This window comes from Arvicola amphibius, chromosome 9, assembly GCF_903992535.2.
Source record: "Arvicola amphibius chromosome 9, mArvAmp1.2, whole genome shotgun sequence".
In the NCBI taxonomy this organism is placed as follows: Eukaryota; Metazoa; Chordata; class Mammalia; order Rodentia; family Cricetidae; genus Arvicola; species Arvicola amphibius.
The window spans coordinates 54,780,283-54,799,750 of NC_052055.2; the positions used below are offsets into that span (position 1 = coordinate 54,780,283).

At 45.2% G+C, this 19,468-nt stretch overlaps 1 protein-coding gene across 1 annotated transcript in view; it reads right to left on the bottom strand.

Moving 5' to 3' along the window:
• Slc38a1 (solute carrier family 38 member 1) overlaps window positions 1-19,468 on the bottom strand; it is a 47,708-nt gene that overhangs the window by 13,997 nt on the left and 14,243 nt on the right. The window contains exon 4 of the mRNA XM_038343201.1: window positions 922-995. Coding sequence (XP_038199129.1) covers window positions 922-995 — 74 coding nt within the window. The remainder of the gene's footprint in view (window positions 1-921; window positions 996-19,468) is intronic.

Below are 19,468 nucleotides of genomic sequence, written 5' to 3' on the forward strand. Positions count from 1 at the left end.
GAAGCTGTCAAACACTTTTTCTAAACTTACGAGAAGTATCTTCATAATGTCCCATCAATCCCTCCTGTTTTAAATGTAACAATGTCTAATAGTCACTAGGTAAGAGTTTCATCACATGGAAATAGAGTCCAAAGACAAGCAACTGCCTAGTGAAAGTGCAGACAAATCTGCCTGAAGAGAATTTTGGCTGTAGCAAAATTCTCAAGTGATCAACCAGTTCATTTCAATAAATAGTAAATTCCTAAACCAATTCACAGGAAGGAAGGAAGGAAGGAAGGAAGGAAGGAAGGAAGGAAGGAAGGAAGGAAGGAAGGAAGGAAGGAGAAGGAAGGAAGGAAAAAGAAGTTTATCCTTCTTGAGGGCAGTTCATAATTTCAAAAGTTCATAATTTCACAAGAAGCAATTTGGGTCAGGCTATAGTTAAACCTTTGCTCAACCTCATGTAAGACTGATGTTTAAACTAGATAATGGGTGGACCCTGAATTTATTACAAAACATTCCAGTCATCTGTATACAATAGCTGGCCAAGGTGGCTTTAGCTAATGTAAAAGTCAAAGTATTGCAAACATGATCCGGTGTCCCAGCAATAGAAAATAAACACTTCAGGTGTTACACTGGCCAGAGAACTTCAAGTCCCGGGTAGCATGCTCACTCCCACAATGCCTTGGGAGTAACATTTTCTCCTTGGAATATGCACAAAAGAGCACAAAAGACCTGTTTACTTAAGACCTTGGAAGCTATGACATAAAAGCATAGGATCTTTGTTCGAGGTTCACAAAGACCTAAGGAAACAGTGAAGCCTTTAAAATGAAGTGATCCCAAACTAGAAAAACAGGTACAATTGAGAGGTCACTGTGAACGACACAATACACACTGCCCATCAGCATCCTGCCTTCAACAAAATCGTGCATCTCAGCTTACCCGTTTCCTTGGAACAAATCAACAGTAGGTTTATTGAGTATATAGACAGCAAAGTCACCGAAGTCAGAAGTATCCTGTAGCAAAGAAAATAATCCAATTGTATTATCTAGAAAACACATTTTGGAAGGGCAAAGGTCTCCTGCCGTTTATTTAACATGACTAGTTAGCATCAAGTTAGCTGCCTGCTGAAAATCTCTATGAAAATTCTATCAGATGAAAGGCTCACCAGAGTCTAAGTCAATGCACCAGTCCCCACCTATGAAGTAATTCAAAACCCAAGCAGCTACATGGGGACATTCAGGTGACGGCTGTAAGATCGGGATATGAAAGCAAGCCTTTGTAGCCTATGGCATGAACACTCTCAGGTTACATCCAGGTGGGAAAGCGATTTGATAGGGGTGGCAGGGAAAGACGTCAGTGACCTGAGACAGCGGCCGTGTGACCTTAGCAGACCTTCTTGACTTCCTCTACGTCTGATGTCCCATGCATATAACCCAAAGACGCCATCTGATGTGACCACTCGGCGGCTATTCCTCAATCTGTACTTGATGCCATTGATTTCATTTTTTTTCTCTTTGCACCTGGTTCCTCTTCGACAAATGCAAGCCTCTCTAAAATGTGGGGCACTTTCACAATCAAGAATGACGTGAGAACAACTTCATGTTTTTGTTTGGGCACAGCTGGCTCATGAGCAGACCCGTTCTCAAGAAAACGAGTGTTTAAAGTGACGAGGGAGGGCACACACATTATTCCTAAAGCACTTGGGTAAAGCAGACATGATAACTGAAAATAAAGCTTGTTTATTAAAAAAGAAGAGAGAGAGAGAGAAAAGAATACAATTCTTGTCCTCACACAAAACCACTTACTCCCTCCACACAAGGACAGTGCTTTGCATATATTGGCTGCACTTTAGCCTTTAGCATAATTAAAAGCAGTTATTTTCACGGTTGAGAGGCACCTGTCTCTCTGTGAGCTCAGGCTCCCACACGCATACCTGTAGGCCTGCAGCCCTGGGGCAGCGGCCACCCCTTCTGGCCCCTCTCTCCCCGCTTTCCCTGGGCGGAAAGGCTGCTCTCTGAGTCCACAGCGTTTGTTTCCCCTGCACACACACTGTGCGTCCTTGGAGGGACGAATAAGGAGCTCACGGTCTCCAGAACAGAAGGGACTCCAGAAACGGATTCCGAAACAAGAAGGCAAAGTTCCACAGAGGCAAAACAAACCCCAGGAGAAAGGAGAGAAAAACCGAACACTGGAAAAAGCCAAACCGCCCTGCTGACAGAAGGGAACGGAGGTCTTCATGATTGTAGAGAAACTGCATTCTTATTCATATGTATCTGGCAGAGATCCGTGAGTGAAGACAGGAAGGTCCCTATGGTCTATTCCGACTGAGGGGCAGGAAAATACCAAGAGCATTTCTTACCCACCCAGGAGTTTTCAATGGGTTAGGACTTGACTGGCTTTAGAAAGGGAGAACCAGACAAGTCTTCTAAACAAACTACATGCTGAAGTAACAAACTTTGTGTTTCATTGAATATTAAGGGGCAACTTCTTACAGGCACGTGGGATAGCCCCAAGGCACGGGGGTAATGTGGACTTCCCTCGTGTGGACAGGAAAAGGGCCAATTTCGGATTGCCTTGTGCTCTCCTTGACTAACCAGGAGTGTAGAGGAGGCATGATCAACCACAGACCCAACAATGGTGGATGAAAAGTATAATCTTTTTTTTTTTTTTTTTTTTTTTTTTTTTTTTTTTTTTTTTTTTTTGGTTTTTTCGAGACAGGGTTTCTCTGTAGCTTTAGAGCCTGTCCTGGAACTAGCTCTTGTAGACCAGGCTGGTCTCGGACTCACAGAGATTCGCCTGCCTCTGCCTCCCGAGTGAAAAGTATAATCTTGTAAGGGGAGGATGCACCCAGCCGAAGGGCTGGTTATCAACATCTGCAGAATGTCTCAGGCATTCTAGGAACACATCCGAATACTCTCCCATCCAATAAAGAGCACCTGGGACCACACAGCTCTTGCACACGATTCCTTTCCACATTCTGTGAGCCCCGTTTCTCTGTAGACGACACTCAGTGGCCTCTAGTCGATGGAAGAGGTAAAGAACCTCTTCAAAAGCTCTTGTTGCTCCTCTTCCTTGTTCAAGAACAAGTATTAATCAGGGAAAATTTTTTGTTTTGTTTTGTTTTTGTTTTTGTTTTTGTTTTTGTTTTTGAGACAGGGTTTCTTTGTGTAGTCTTGGCTATCCTGCAACCCATTTTGTTCAAGGACAGGCCGTCCTTGAACTCACAGAGATCCGCCTGCCTCTGCCTCCTGTGTGCTGGGATTAAAGGCATGCCACCACCTCCAGCAGATCATGAACGATCTTAATAAACTGTCCCCATCTTTCCCACACCTGAACACAGCGGGAGATTCTCTTCATCGACCTTCCCAAAATGCATCCCTTCTTCTTCCACTCTCCTTCCTTAGTACACTCTTACCACATAATCCAACCTACTAAAACTCATGAGCCTCCTGCCTCAGCCTACCGAGTGCTGAGATTTCAGGTGTGAGCTACCACACCCAGCCAGATCTTGCCTATAACAGAAAACCGACATAATACAAAACCTGAGGCCGAGAGATGGCTTAGAGATTAAGAGTTCGGGCTGCTCTCCCAAGAGGACCAGGATTCAATTCCCAGTGGCCACATGGTAGCTCATAATAATTTGTAGTTCCAGTCCCAGGGAATCTGAGGCTCTCTTCTGACCTCCACAAGGCATTATACACATATGGTACACAGACACACACGCAGGAAAAACACCCATACACAAAATAATTTTAAAATACCCTTTTCTAACACACCACTAAAAAGCAAACTATATATGTAAAATTCCAAGAAGCTCCACCAAAGTCTAGCGGGTAATTTAGCAAGCTGCACCTTTCAGCTTAGATCTTAGGAAGAAGCAGTATGTCGTCCGATTGTCGTCTGATTGTCGTCTCACACCTAGAACAGTCTCAGAAATTCAAGTTAGAGATGCGTTAAGACCTGAACACCGTTGACACCTGACAGAGTGAGCCATGAGGAATAAAACAGAGAAACATGTGTGATCTGAACACTTGGGTTTCCCGCAGACAACGACCCTATTTGTCTAAGACACAAGACACCCAGCGATCACTCCAGCCCCCAACCACTCGGGAAAAGCTGGCTGCGGGTAGTAACTACTGCACTGGAGAGGTGCTTCTCCTCCAACCTGTTCCCCTTTGCCAAGAAAGGATCTAGAATGAGTAACTGTATGGGGACAGGGTGAGAGGGGTGGAGAGAGAGAGAGCTGCCACGGTAAAGGATGTGGTTAGGAGTCTGAAGAATCGTTGTGTTCGTACACTCTAAAAGATGCGGTGTAGGAAACAGCCAGATGTGGTGGCACAAGCCTGGAATCCGAGCGTTTGAGGGGTGGTAGCAGGTGATCACACGTTTAAGGCTAGCCTCAGCTACTTATCATGTTCAAAGGCTAGCCTGCGCTACTATGAGACATATAAAGACCCCCAAATAAAGAACCTCTTTCCCAAGCTGTGTTCCAGGAATAGAGTAGATTTGTTTCTCCTGACGAGCGGGCTGCTAGGAAACAGAATTCTGGACTCCTGGAGCAGAGCACAGTCTTCCAAGACTGCCTGGCATTTCACCCCAGAAAGGAGGACCTCTCTGCTCCTGCCAACAGGCAGATGTCGGAATCCGCAAGGCCTCCTGATGGGGGATGCGCTAGGCAACCTGTTCTTTTTCTACACGTTCTGTGTGTTAGAAATGAGCCTGAGCTGACACAGCTGCAATTACTTCTACATTTGGTGTCAACTGACTTCTGGGCCTTTCTCAACCTCCCCGAAGAGGCTTTTCTGCTGCGCAACCCTGGCAACTGCTGTGCCCTGACTTAACCAACTCCGGCCCTTCTATCTGTTCATCCTGTAAGCATCTGGGCTGTCTCCACCTCAAGCCAACCTCAAGGGCTACATGTTGGGACAGCATCACTTTTTTTTTTTTTGTCTAAATGGTGCAAACCATAATGGATTTTTCTTTAATTCTCTGAGAGTTGAACATCATACACTAAGAGAAGAAACAGCTCATTTTGAGATTCATTTTTCCAGCAATTAGACCAACTTCTTCTGTTTTGTTGCTGTTATTGGCTTGGTTGGTTTGGGTTTTTTGAGATTCTGCTAAGTTTACCTGGCTCTATTTTGTCTATCAAAGCGCAAAACGCCACCTGTACATATACTACATTTGATCTCTCAAGTCTTGTGACATCTTTTTCAATTGCTAATCCTCCTCACCATATACTCATCAGCTTCCGGTCTTCTGTGTGCTTTCTCCCAAATGACTGGTGGGGACTGTGAGTCTCATGGACTACACCTGCGGAAGATGACCTCAAATAGTCACCCATAAGGCAGCCATTCAAGTCCAAGCCTGCAGCTCAGACAGGCCTGTCACCTACTGCCTCATGCTTCACAGCTGCCCAGCAGGAAGGACTCTCTATTTCTACTCACAAGCATGCCCAAAGGCAACCATCGGCGGCCGCCTCCCCTTTCCACCTGGCACCCAGAATCCTCTTCCTGCCTTACTATGTGTCTTTATCCCTAGATTACAAGTTAGACAATGACGGTTTCATTCACCTGCTCATACTCAACAACAACATGCAAATGAGCTAAGAATCCATGAACTCAAAATAAGGATCTTGCCTGCAAATTATGTGAGACTACATCAGTATCTCGGTAAAATGGGGACACATCTATCTAGCTAAGCCGCTCCTGTGACCTGGCTGTTCACACTTATCTCAGTTGTTAGTCTGGTGACTCTAAATGGAGCTTTCTCCTGCAGCAACTGTATGTAAATGAGCTGTTTAATCATTACTCTAAGATAAAGCTTGAGACATCACAAAGCACAAAAAGAATCTCCCTGACATTTAGTCCTAGGGGATAAGCCTGTCCTCCACAATATTCTGAATTACTGGGATAGTGTTCTTTTTTTTAACTCAAATTTTTTTAATATAATCTTTTTTTTCATTTTACATAGCTATCTCTGCTTTATACTCCCTCCCTTCCTCCCACTCCGCCCCCCTCCACTCATCAAAAAGAGCAAAGTTTTCCCATGGGGAGCCAACGAAGTCCTACACCTCACTCCAAGGCAAGACCAAGGCCCTCCTCCCTACATCCAGGGCCTAGTAAGGCATCTCTCCAAAGAGAATGCACCCCTAGACACCAGCTCAAGCACCAGGGACAAGTCCCGGTAGCACTGCCAGTGTCCCCACAAACTGCCCAAGTTGTGTGGTCTGTGTTGTGCCTGCCCCCATCAGTCCAGGTCAGCTGATCGTGGATATCACCATCATGGTCATGAGCCCTCCCCACTCATATTATCGCTCCTCTCTCTGCTGGGCTGGTCTCCCATAGGTCAGCTCAGTGCTTGGCTGTGCATCTCTGCATCTGCTTCCATCAGTTGCTGGTTGAAGGCTCCATGATGACAATGAAGGCAGTCATCAGTCTGATTACAGGGGAAGGTCAGTCTAGGTATCGTCTCCACTGTTACCTAGAGTCCTAGCTGGGGTCATCCTTGTGGACTCCTAGGAATTTCCTGTGCCCCTCACCAGTCCTTTAATGGCTCCTCTAATCAAGATATCTCCCTCCTTCTCTCCCTCACTGACCCTCCACTTCTTGAGCATCCTATTCCTCATGCTGCTCTCCTCTTCCTCTCCTAATTTTCTCAGGAGATCTTGTCCGTTTCCCCTTCCCAGAGGGATCCATGTATGTCTCTCTTAGGGTTCTCCTTGTTACCTAACTTCTCTGGTACTGTGGACCACAGGCTGGTTATCCTTTGCTTTACATCTAATATCCACTTATGAGTGAGTACGTACCATGTTTGTCTATCTGGGTCTGGGTTCCTTCACTCAGGATGGTTTTTTTTTTCCTCGTTCCATCCATTTGCATGCAAATTTAAAGATCTCATTGCTTTTGACCGCTGAGTAGTACTCTATTGTGTAAACATATCACATTTTCTTATCCATTCTTTGGTTGAGGGGCATCTGGGTTGCCTTCCAGGTTCTGGTTGTTATGAATAATGCTGCTATGAACATAGTTGAGCAATGTCTTTGTGGTATGAGTGTGCATCCTTTGGGTATATGCTCAAGAGTGATAGAGCTGGGTCCTGAGGTAGACAGATTCCCAGTTTTCTGACAAATGGCCACAAATGATTTCCAAAGTAGTTGTGCAAGTTTGCACTCCAATGGATGAGTGTTTCCCCTTATTCCACATCCTCTTCCAGCATAAGCTGCCATTGGTGTTTTTGGTCTTAGCCATTCTGACAGGTATAAGATGGTATCTCAGAGTCATTTTGATTTGCATTTCCCTGATGGCTAATGATTTTTGAGCATTTCCTTAGGCTTTTTTTGGACATTTGCAAGTCTTCTGTTATAATTCTCTGTTTAAATCTGTGCCCCATTTTTTGATAGAATTATTTGGCAATTTGATGTCTGGTTTCTTGAGTTCTTTATATATTTTTAGAGATTAGTTCTCTGTCTGATGTGGGATTAATGAAGAACTTTTCCCATTCTGTAGGCTGCCGTTTGTCTAAGTGATTGTGTTCTTTGTTTTATAGTGTTTCTTTGTGTTCTTCTCAGTTCAGGAGGTCCCATTTGTTAATTGTTGCTCTCAGTGTCTGTGATACTGGTATTATATTTAGTAGGTGGTATCTTGTACCCATATGTTCAAGGCTACTTCCCACTTCCTGTTCAGTGTAGCTGGATTTATGTTGAGGTCTTTGATCCATCTGGACTTAAATTTTGTGTATGGGGATAGATATGGGTCTATTTTCATTCTTTTACATGTTGACATCAAGTTATGCCAGCACCATTTGTTGAAGATGTGTTCTTTATTTTCCATTGTATAATTTCAGCTTCTTCGTCAAAATCAGGTGTTCATAGGTGTTGTGAATCAATATGAGGGTCTTCAACTCGATTCCATTGGTCAACCTGTCTGTTTTTATGCCAATACCACGCCGTTTTCATTACTGTAACTTGAACTGGTGTCTAGGGGATGTTCTTCCATGGGCAAGGGCCTAGACCGCTGAGCCCTCCAAGCGGGAACCCAGACACTTACCTCTGGGGGGGCAGTGTTCTAAGATACACTTATTCTACTTTCTGAGAGAAAATTTTCACTAATTTCAATGAGCTTCTAAGTACCTATTTTCGTGTGTGTGTGAGTGTGTGTGTGTGTCCGCCCTGCTTGTGTAGGTGCATGTGCATGTGTGTACATTATGACTCTAGAGGCCAGAGGACAATGCAGGTGTCGTTCCTCGGAAGTTGTTCACCTTGTTGTTTAAGATAAGAGTTTCTCAATGATGTAGAGTTTGCCAAGTAGGTGAGGTTGGCTGGTCTGCAAGTCCTAGGAATCTGCCTGTTTCCAGCTCACCAGAGCTGGGATCACAAGCTTGAACCACCACAACACTTTTTTAAAAACACAAAACAAAACAAAACCCAGGTTCTGGGGATTGAACTCAGATCTTTGCACTTGTGGCATGTACTTACCAACGAAGCCATCTCCCGAAACACCTGTACTTTTCAAAAAAAGATTTATTGTTACTGTGTTGAATTATGTATGTTTGTTTTTTAAAAAGTACAGGTGTTTATGTGGATGAAACTGAAAGGTGTAAGGACAGAAGGAACTAGAATGTGTGCAGTGATTAAATATTCTATATCATGATCATGGTAATGATATCACAAGTATTGGGAGATTTGACTGTAAAGTACCCCCGAGCCACCATCACAAACAAGTATGTCATGACACCTTAGGAGAGGTGACACTGGATTGAGGTCTAATTATACAGCAAAGTGCTCCCAACACTCCCACCTCAGCAGCTGAGCCCTCGGAAGAGAGGGAGCTGAAACAGCAGCCACAGCTGTGAACCCAAAAGTAGTGCAGGTGGGGGGTATCTGGGGCTGTCACACAGCTGAGAGCTTGCACCTCCTCCAGAACCAGTTGCTCTCTAAAGAACAGATTGCCCTTCCCTGCCCTGTCTTACCAGAGTCTGCACCACACTGTGTGCTCTAGCATGAATTACCTGGAAGACTCGATAAGGTGAATATTCCATTGGGCAGGTCTGGAGTGGAACCTCGGATTCTGCATTCCTAACAAGCCCCCCAGAAGCGCTGGTGCTGGTGGTCCACGGACACACACACTTGCAACAGCGAACAAGCCTCCCAGAAGCACTGATCCTGGTGGTCTGGTCCATGGACCACACCGGCAGCAGTTAGACACACAGCCCAGCTCTGGCCCTACGGCACACACTTCTCAGTCGTTCCTGATTGTCATAATATGACACATCTGTCTATGGACCTCCCACGCTGTCTGCAGAGAGATGCCCCACAGGCGGCCCAGCTCAGCTACTGGAAACCGGGAAGGACACTGTGAAAGGAAAGCCCACGTCGCCCGCCCAACTACCACCGCTGTGTGACACCGACGGGCTCTGTGAAAAGCCAGGCTGTGACTGTGTTTCTGGCAACTCCTTAAGCTTCCTTCCATCACACAGGTATATATTTAATCATTATTTTTCACCCCTCCCCCATGCCTTCGCTAGGTGTTGAGCATCAGCACACGATGTAATTTTCCCTCTTTTTTTTTTCCTTGTCAGATGTTTTGCATAGAGCTATGGTCCACTGGGCAACCCACGCCATGTTGATGCCATCTGTGTTGTCATAAGGATGGTGGCCACCAACCTCACAGCCCACAGACTGAACAGTCCCCAGGATCTCAAGGGTTCCAGAGAGTTCCCTCCCTAAAGATTCAGGTTGAATCTATCAGGCAAACTCTGGCCATCTGATTAAAGGTGTTGTTTCCAGGGTATCTGGGTTTTTCTCTTTTGCCTTCGGTCTTCTGGAGGTTTCCTAAGGGCTCTGAGAATTACCAGACCAGCATAGATATGGCCACCAGAGCCTGACCTGTCCGTTCTGAACGTCCAGTTTCGCTGTCATCCTCAGACTTCACCACTCACTGCTGCCTGTGACCTTGAAGCTGTTCCCGGGAGTCAGGGTGGCCTTGGTGCCCAACTCACATGAACACACACCGCACGCACAGCCCACATCTCGTCAGAGCTGAACCCCAGTGGCATGGTGGGAACAGCGGGTGGTGTACCAATTTGGACTTAGAACCAAGGAAAGCGGCATGTTGGCCTCTTCTGTGCTGACACCAAACATCTAATTCTTTCCCTTCTAAATCCAGGTAACAGTATACAACAACTTTATCAGCTTCAACGAGGTGGGCAGAACAGCTCACACAAACACCAAACCAAAGCAAAGGCAGTCTGTGGGTCAAGTGCTGTTCCCCAGCAACCCACACCCTCACTTAAAAGCTCAGTCTGTCTGCTGGTTGATGTAGGGTATGTGTAAGAAAGATTTTAAATCCAGTACAACAGAATTGGGTCAACCAGAAGAAACCATCCACTGCTTTCTAGCCATTTACTTTCCCTCCTCCCCCACACTCTTCCTCTACTGCTGGCTTCACATTCATGGGCTTCTTTCCTCACCTTTTATCTCTGCTAACCTCCTTGCTCCTCTGTCACATCCCAATTCAGTCCGTAAAGACTGAAATCTCTGTTGAGGAGAAGTGGAAATAGCAGAGGGGCAGGACACCACAGAGGACCCAGCTGAGGACAGAAATCAAGAACTGGCTGTCTGGTGGGAAGGCTCAGACCTGGGGATTTCCCGGGCTCATGTGGTAGAGACCTTGACAGGGGAAAAGAAAAACGGGCGCAGGGCTGGAGAGGTGTTAAGGGGTTAAACGTTTGTACTCCTCCTCCAGAGGAGCACAGTTCGGTTCCTAGCACCAACACCAGGCTGCTTACAACTGCCTGTAATTCCAGTTATGGGGCTCTGACGTCTCTGGTCTCACAATCACCCACCCAGTACTCATGAGCATATGCAGACAAACACACACATACTCATATACACATACACACTCACACATACACTCACTCTCCTTCCCTCTTTCAAACAATAAATCTCCAAACAGGAGTGGACAAGAGATGGGTATTTGTGAGGGACCCTGATATTGAAAGCAGATGGGGAAAGACACAACTGACCACAGGTCCTCAGGAGGTTCCAGCAGTGGTGGCCCCCGCCCTGGGGAGTCACACCAGTGCAGCATGAGAGGCAAGGGACACAGAGAACTTCATTCGCTGAGAACTCAACGAGAAGGAGACAAACACTGAAAGCGGCGTGAAGAGGACCACGGGTTTCAGTCCATAATTCACGTCAGTGTTCTAAAGGCTTTAAAAACTCAACATCCTCCTACACGAAAAGATTTTTAGACCTTTAATCTAAAAGGATTCCCAACGTAATTAACAAAGCATTTAATTGGTTAATAACAAAAAAAAAAACCCCACAAACTTTGGAGTGTTCATCCTAAGCACTGTATTTCACTTCCCAGCGCTACCATCCCTGGCCCTACGTACAGGTCACCGAAGCACAGAAAGGTTAAGGATTCTTCCCCAATAGCAGAGCTAGAAGATCAGGCACTAGGATCTGGTGGAGGGCAATGACTTGTACTGCTCACACAATGGCCCAAGGAAAGCCACGGGTCTAACAAGCTGGTTCAGAACCAAGCGGGATCCGATCACCCACCCGACACCTTTCATTTGTTCCCTTGCAGACAAGTCTAAATCTGTTCATGCAAATCTTACCTTGCACTAGCCCCACGGTTCGTTAGCTATTTTTGTCTAGGAAGCAAAATCCATCTCCCTGATGTCCGAGTCTAATATTATCCTACAAAGAGAGGGGGTTTAAAAAAGACACGAAGACAAAAATAGAATGCAGGAGGCCTGAGCTAGGAGGAGGAAGTTGTACTGGTTGGAAAGAGAGCTCCTACAATCACTTCCTGTTTTCCCCGAAGTGGGGAGAGGCCTGTGCATTTGTACGGGACTTAATGTGTGACTGTTGACATTGTCCTCACTCCTCCGGTATCCTACAAGGACAATCGGCTTCTCTTCTCTTCACTTCAAACCTAGAATATTCCACCGCCCACTTTCATCCTCTGAAAGAGAAATGATTTAGACCGGGTTTAGATTACAGTCCCAGAAGCCTGCTAGATGTGGGGCGGGGGGATCCATTTCCACTGCAACTTTCACATATGCCCATGGATAAGAAGTGGACCAGGAATGCACAACAGATATGATTCCTAACCGCCAGGAATTATTGTCACCCTAGAAAAGCCATTTAACCTCTGTGAATCTCAATTTCTTCATCTGTAAAATGGGAAGTGACAAACAAGGGTCTTGGAATTCCATAAAACCATGTGTAGTTTATGGCTGTCTTCTTTATATTCCTTCCAAAATTAAAGACCACTCTCAGTAGATGCTGTGATGCTGTTCTGTCGTCCACTGTGCACCAACCCTTGACATGGATGTTGATCTTTGATGCCACGCATCTAAAACATGGAGCAAAGCAAAACTAAGGCTACTCTGTAGGCAGAGACTGCAGATTTCCTCTCTATTAAGGTGGCTATTGCTTCAGGAGATGAAATTTAAGTTCCCTTTGCAAACCCATACCTCCAGACTATATTTAACCCCTATCTCCCCTGCTGTGGCCAAGCACGCCCTGTCTACTGTGAGCCAGGGTTAACAGAAAAGCATTCTGGGCATCGTGGAGCTGGATAACGGGGTGAGGACTAAGGACCACAGAGTTCTCTCTTACAAGCTAAGAAGAATACAGTAGGGCAAAACAGAGGCCATGGTGCTGTGCTCTTGATACGACTGAAGCACCAGAGGCTTCAGAGGTAAACCCTGCACATGTGCATAGCACACACAAGCAAATGCAAACACACAGGCTCCCATCTGAGACCAAGAGAATTGGATTCTTGGAACCCATTTATCAGAGGGATCTCAGATGACCCAAGCTAAGCAACGGGAGTTCAACGTTTGAAAACAATGCCTGGGACCCAACTCCTACACAGGCCAGCTCTTTCTGTTTACAAAACAGGCCCTCATTGTTGAGGATTTCTCTATTTCTGAAAAGCCTCTAAATCCAATGAATTTCAATAGAGTTCAACGGCTCTAGCCCTGTTCTTTCTACATCAGTTCCAAATGTTGGCAAGCCGATTCTGCCACTTCTCCGCTTCGAGTGTCATTATTCTTGAGCAAGCGCCTCTGAGGCCAGCGGGTTTTGCAGCCAGCAAAAGAACATTTTTTTTCTCTTCAAATCATTTCTAAGGGACTGTGACCATAACTCAAAGAATTTTAAAAACAAGTAACTGATTGACAGAAGAGATGAACATAGCCATACCCACGGACCTCCTAGGAGCATTCGGAAGGACAGGGTCTCCTTGGTGACTTCCATTTAACTGCTCCATTCTTTATATTACATATTTGTCTTTCCTTGGGAGTGCCCAAAGAAGATGACTTAGCATTAACAAAAAATAATCCGATATGTAGCACATAAGCCATCTTTGCTTAGAACAAAATTATCACCGTAGGGGGCATCTTTCATCACTCTGAGGCCTTTGGGGAATGTATACATTTAGTATAATGACAGTTTTTGCTTTGTTTTGTTTTTTCGAGACAGGGTTTCTTTCCCTATGTAATAGTCCTAGCTGTCCTGGAACTCGCTCTTGTAGACCTGGCTGGCCTCGAACTCACAGGGATCCACCTGCCTCTGCCTCCCGAGTACTGGGATTAAAGGCGTGCGCCAGCACCACCCGGCCTATAATGACAATCTAAGAACAGATGAGTCTTTAAAGACGCACCACAATTTTCAACTCTGTGGACTCTGGGAAAACGTTTAGCTTAATAATAAATGACTGAAAGTTCAGTTACTTCTTAGAAAGGGTTCTTTAGTCGGTCTTAAACAGAATGCGAGGGAATGCAGGGAAACTGTGTGAAAGCCACAATGGTGGTCTGAAGGAGAAATGTCTCCCATGGTCTGGGGCGTTTGAATACTCTGTCCTCAGTCGGTTGGTGGGGCTGTTCGGGGAGGTTTAGGCGGTGCAGGTTTGCTTGAGGAATATGTCATTGCAGGCGGGCTTTGAGGGGAAAACCTCTTCAGCCCCCACTTCCCTGTTTCTACTTCGCACTTGTGGGAACAGATATGAGCTCTCCTCCACGCCCCCACTTGCTCTGCTTCCCCGTCTGTCATGATGGACTCTTAACCACTCTAGAACCTTAAGCCCAAACAAATCCTTTCTTGATTAGTTGTGATATTTTCATCAGTGCAAAAGAAAAAGTAACTCATACAGCCATATGCAGTTTAGAAGGTTCATGGTTTCGCAATGCACTTTAGGCATGGAGTTTGACTGCTGCTGCTCAAAATTTAACGGTCTCAGATCTGCATATCACACCGTCGAACACTGCCTGATCTTACAGGAACATTAGCAAGAACATTCCGGGATGGTGATGATTTCATCATCCAAAAGCTACATTACATTAGGAAGTAAACAGCAACTGACCAACATCCATCGGTAAGGCTGCATTTCCCCCAATACATTAGTAATACTTCTGGTTCCGGAGGATGGCAACATTGGGGGGCAATCCCCTAGACCACAGAAGCCTAGGTGGAATCCTGGGTCCCCCTATTCTAACTCACAGGCATGGATACTTACTAAATCAGTTAAGCTTGTGGGGATAGTTCATGGGGTTAGTTAGATGGAACTAACACTTAACCCATAAGGTTGGTGGTGGGGATTAACAGGATAATGTGGTCTGCGTAAGTACCTATGGTTACTGTGTAATAAATGGTCATAAGCACTTAGTGACTATTAACCTAGCACTCTGACTACAAAGTGCTTACTCTGCCAGGCACGACTGGCGCTGTCTGAATTCTTCCTCACCCATGTACACAGATACACACACATGCGTACAAATCACACACTCACTCCTCATAGCTGACCTGGAGTCCTAGGGGCAGGCACCAATTATCCCAGCTCCTCCTGCTGCCCCGTTTGAAGAATGTGTCCTTAGATGCCTTATACCCTTTCTGTTTCCCCAGTCACTACCCACAAGAGACAGACTTTTCAGAAAACAAAAAACCCATAACCATCTGACATTATAACCAACCAAATTAAAATCTCAACTATTACGTTTGCACAGGACTGCAATGCTGTTTCAAGTGTAACCGTGTGCAAAGGGTTGCTTACACACTCACTGTCTACAGCGAAGTGGTATTTCAGAAGTTATTGCGGAGTGTGTGTTCTTTCTTCATGGTTTGCAGTTTAGGCGCTGGGCTAGGGAGATGGCACAGAAGATAAAAATGCTGGCTATACAAAGTTGACAAACCTACCCTCGGTGCCTGGAGTCAAAAGCCGGATGGAAGGCATACATCTGAGAGACACACAGCAAGAGACAGCGTTTCTCCTTCAGGTAGCCCTGGCTGTCCTGGAGCTCCCTATGTAGACCAGGCCGATTTCAAACTCAGAGATCCACCTGCCTCTGCCTCTTGAGTGCTGGGATTAAAGTCATGCACCACTCCACCCAGCTCGGTAAATTTTTTTTAAATTCGAAATGATTATAAATTTAAAAGTAAGACTGTTAAAAAAAAAAAAAGAAATAGTAAAATACGCTAAGATGCTTATGGAAAAGGAGTGCAGTTCATTGTTTCACTAGATTCTGTCATTTAACAACTATTTTCATTTATTTAGTACTATGGATAATAATCTACTCTTAAAGCGATTCAATTCTACAAAATGTATGCCTTTAACAAAAGTATTTAGAAAATGTGAAAATACAAAATAAACACCATTCCTCCATATCAGTATTGATGAAACTTTATTTTTGGTTTTTAGGGGCTATTCTGTTGAGACAGCGTCCTGCTGTGAACCCAGGCTGGCCTCCAATCTATGATCCTCCTGCCTCAACATCTCCAAGTACGGGGTTAAATAATTAAATAAATTATAATAAATATATTAATAGACACATTAAATAATATATTAAGTAAATTTAAAAAATAAATAAGTGACTTTTTAAATTAGACTGGTTTAGGGATAATTCATCTCGTCTGTTGCCCTTTTCATCTCTGGAAGAAGCTAAGGATTGAGTAACTGGTGCTTTGTGTTGAAGGGGGAGCAGGTGCCACTAGTACTGATGCTCAGTTCAATACTGATTTTATTATTATTATTATTATTATTATTATTATTATTATTATTACTATTACTGAATTTATCAACTTAGTTTATTTTAGGGGTGCACATCCTATTTTTACTTGCAGGAACTGGTTCTCTCCTTATACCATGGGGGTCCTGGGGGGTCAGACTCAGACCATCAGGGTCGGCAGCAAATGCTTTTACCTATTGAGCTGCCTCACCTGCCCTCAGTACTGATTTCCAACTCTTAGTTTTGCTAACATGAAGATAGGGGAATGCTTATAAAAAGACTGGAGACAAAGAAGAAATAACAGCGTGTCTCTTCTGCAGTTTTTCCTTCATTGGATCCCCACCCCTGGGCAACTTGGATCCTATGATAGCTTTAGTCCATTTTGTTTCCTGCAGAAAATAAATCCTTTCTTTGAGCTATACTTCGAGGTTGCTCACCAGCAAACTTCCTGTTTCCTGGATGTAATGTAAAGGACCCAAGATTCAGCAAAATCCAACTCAACGGTGCTCTGATAACAGGGCAGAGCCTACTGCGTTCATTGAGGTTAGATGCCGTAACACAGTAACGGCAGCCATTGTACATGCCAATAATTGAACCTGAAACTCATCCAGGAAGAAAAAAAAATCACACCAAGAGTTTCCAGGGGACCCAGTGAAGAAGCCCACACCCAGCTGCAGGGCGACAGGGAGGAGCCTTCCCAGCAGCGGCTCCAAAGCCTGGGCAGCCTCGGACCCCCTTTCCCTGCTGGCCAGCGAGTCTGGATCAGGGCCCTGAAGCAGCTGATACCTGAGCCTGCCAACTGTTTTGCTGGCTGTGAGGAGCAGGACCAGCTGGCTTTGAAACAAGTCAGTGTTGCCTTGCTCTGAAGCCACAAAGTTTCATGTTCTGGGAGAAACTTGTGAGTCTTTCTACAACTGCCTTCAAGAGATGCCACCCCGGGGTTTGATAGGCTGTGCTCTTTGTGTATTGAGTGCTTTGTGTAATGACTCCTTGCTTTATTCATCCAGGGGACCCGCTCTCCCTCTCAACACAAAGCACCAGTTACCCAACCCTTAGTTCTGCCAGAGATGAAAAGGCAGGGGACAACATGAATTATCCCCCTAAACCAGTCTAGGTTAAAAATCACTGATTTTTCTAGGAATGGTAGATTGGATCAAGGATTTACTCCCTCGTGAAGGCTACGGATGGGATTTTGTTTTGTTGTTGTTGTTGTTTGTTCTGTTTGTTTTTGAGACAGGGTTTTCTCTGTGTGGCCCTAGTCATTATGGAACTCACTCTGTAGACCAGGCTGGCCTCGAACACACAGAGATCCACCTGCCTCTGCCTCCCGAGTGCTGACAGTAAAGTCGCCACCGCCACCGCTGCCAGGTGGATTTTGTTTTATTTTTACTCACTCATTTTCTATTAAATTGCTAAGTCAGTAGCACAGAGAAAACAACCCCATTTTGGAGGAAGGGACAGACAAAGCTGGACCCCTGAACTGATAGAAGAGAAGGCAAAAGCAATCTAGATCAGACCAGAATCCCCCAAAGGTACTGGTAGCTGGATCCTGCAGCAATGGGAGAGGAGACTAAAAATATGCTGAGTACATTTAATTTCCTTGAAGAAGCTGCTGGACACCCCCCCCCCATCCCACCACAATACAATATAATATCATAAAATGACCCGCTATTCCTCTCCCGTATTGACAAAATTCTGAAGACGTTGATCAACATATAGTATAGGTCTAACCAGGTGTGGTGGCACATATCTCTAATCCTAGCATTTAAGGGCCTGGAGGCAGGAGCCATTAAAATGGTCAGAGGCCAGCCTGGGCTACCACAGCGAGACCCTTCTTTTAAATAGACAAACATGGTCTTAAGGTAGGGACTAGATATTGAATTGTAACACAAACTGGGCATTCAGGAACATATGCATGCTTAGGACAGTCTCGCTATCCCTTTGGCCCCCACAAAGATGGCAGTCACAGTCACGGCCACGGCGCCCTTGCAAGGTAGGATAATCTGAACAGCCAAAGGGGGGCATCCACACTAGTGGTCCTTGGGTGAAGGACTTCTGCAAGTAGCTCAGGGAAGCTCTTACCTACAAGCCCTGTGCATCTGTGCCGGGCTCAACTTAGCTTTGTTTTCCCATTCTAGACCAGAGCAGAAATAGAAGCACCACCTGATGCTGAGGAAAATGTGAACTGCAAGGCTGCACCCAGCAATCCAAAGTTAACTGGGCCTGGAAATCAGTAGACAAATGACCCAGTTTATCCAATAAAGGAGAGAAGTGGGGAACCTACACAGATTCCGAGAGACTTAAGGCACAGTAGCCAATTGCAGTCTACAGACTTCACTTGACTAACTCAGTTGTTTCTGTCCGCCGTGGCGCATACCTGTAATCCCACCCCTGGAGAGGCAGAAGCAGGGGGATCTCTAGGAGCTGTGAATAGCCAGGTGTCTACGTAATGAGACACGATTAAAACAAAATAAAAACTACAAAACAGAGCAAAGTTAATATTAGCTGGGTCGTTAGTAGCGGCTAGTGGGTTTAGCTGTAACATCAGAGGGCTTATACATTAGAGCTATCCAGAGACGGGTCTGTGAATGACACAATGTGACGGCTTGGTTTTCAAGGAAATCCAGGGGTGGAGTTGATCAAACAAGTGGCATTGGGGAAGGAAGGGGACACGAAAATTTTTTCATTCCAGTCAATGTTTGAAATTTTCCATAATGGAGAAGAATTACTGTGAAAGCCCTCAGAGAACATGCTGAGACCGTGACAGAGAGCCACGTGGTGCTGGAAGGGAAAAGTTTAGAAGCTTCACCAAAAGAAGGACTAACAGACGTAAAATAGTCAACTGGAGGAAGATTGGCAGCCTCAAAAGTACAGTAAAATATCATTAGAGGTGAGGCAAAAGAGGTTCAAAGTCTGGGGGAGAAAAAGATGTATCAATACATAATAAGGTAAGAAAATGTTCCCAAATGGAAGGCCAAGGATTGAATTTCAAAATGAAGATGGCGGGATGTGGTGGTGTATGCATTTAAAGACCAGAACTAGGGAGGCAGAAAGCACAAGGCAGATCTCTGTGAGTGAGTCTGAGGTCAGCTGGTCTCCATGGTGAGTTTCAGGACAGCTGGGGCCTATGGGGAGAGGATTGCTGTCCCGCACCACAAAAAAAAAAAAAAAAAAAACAAAACAAGAAACAAAATAAAATGAAAAAGACTCCACAAAGGCTTTGACATGACTGAAGAAATGATCACATCAAGGGCACCACGTGGACCTCCAGGAAACGCCATACGTTCCCAGTAAAACCAACCATGCGAGACAAAGTGAGAAGCACCGAGGACCCTTGACCAGAGGACGGCACAGACAGCAAAACTCCTTCAAAATCCTGGAAGGCCAACTGTTTGCGATACAGAGGGCTAGGACTGTCCAAATGCTGATCAAGACACGGAAATCCGGCTAAAATCATAGAACATTG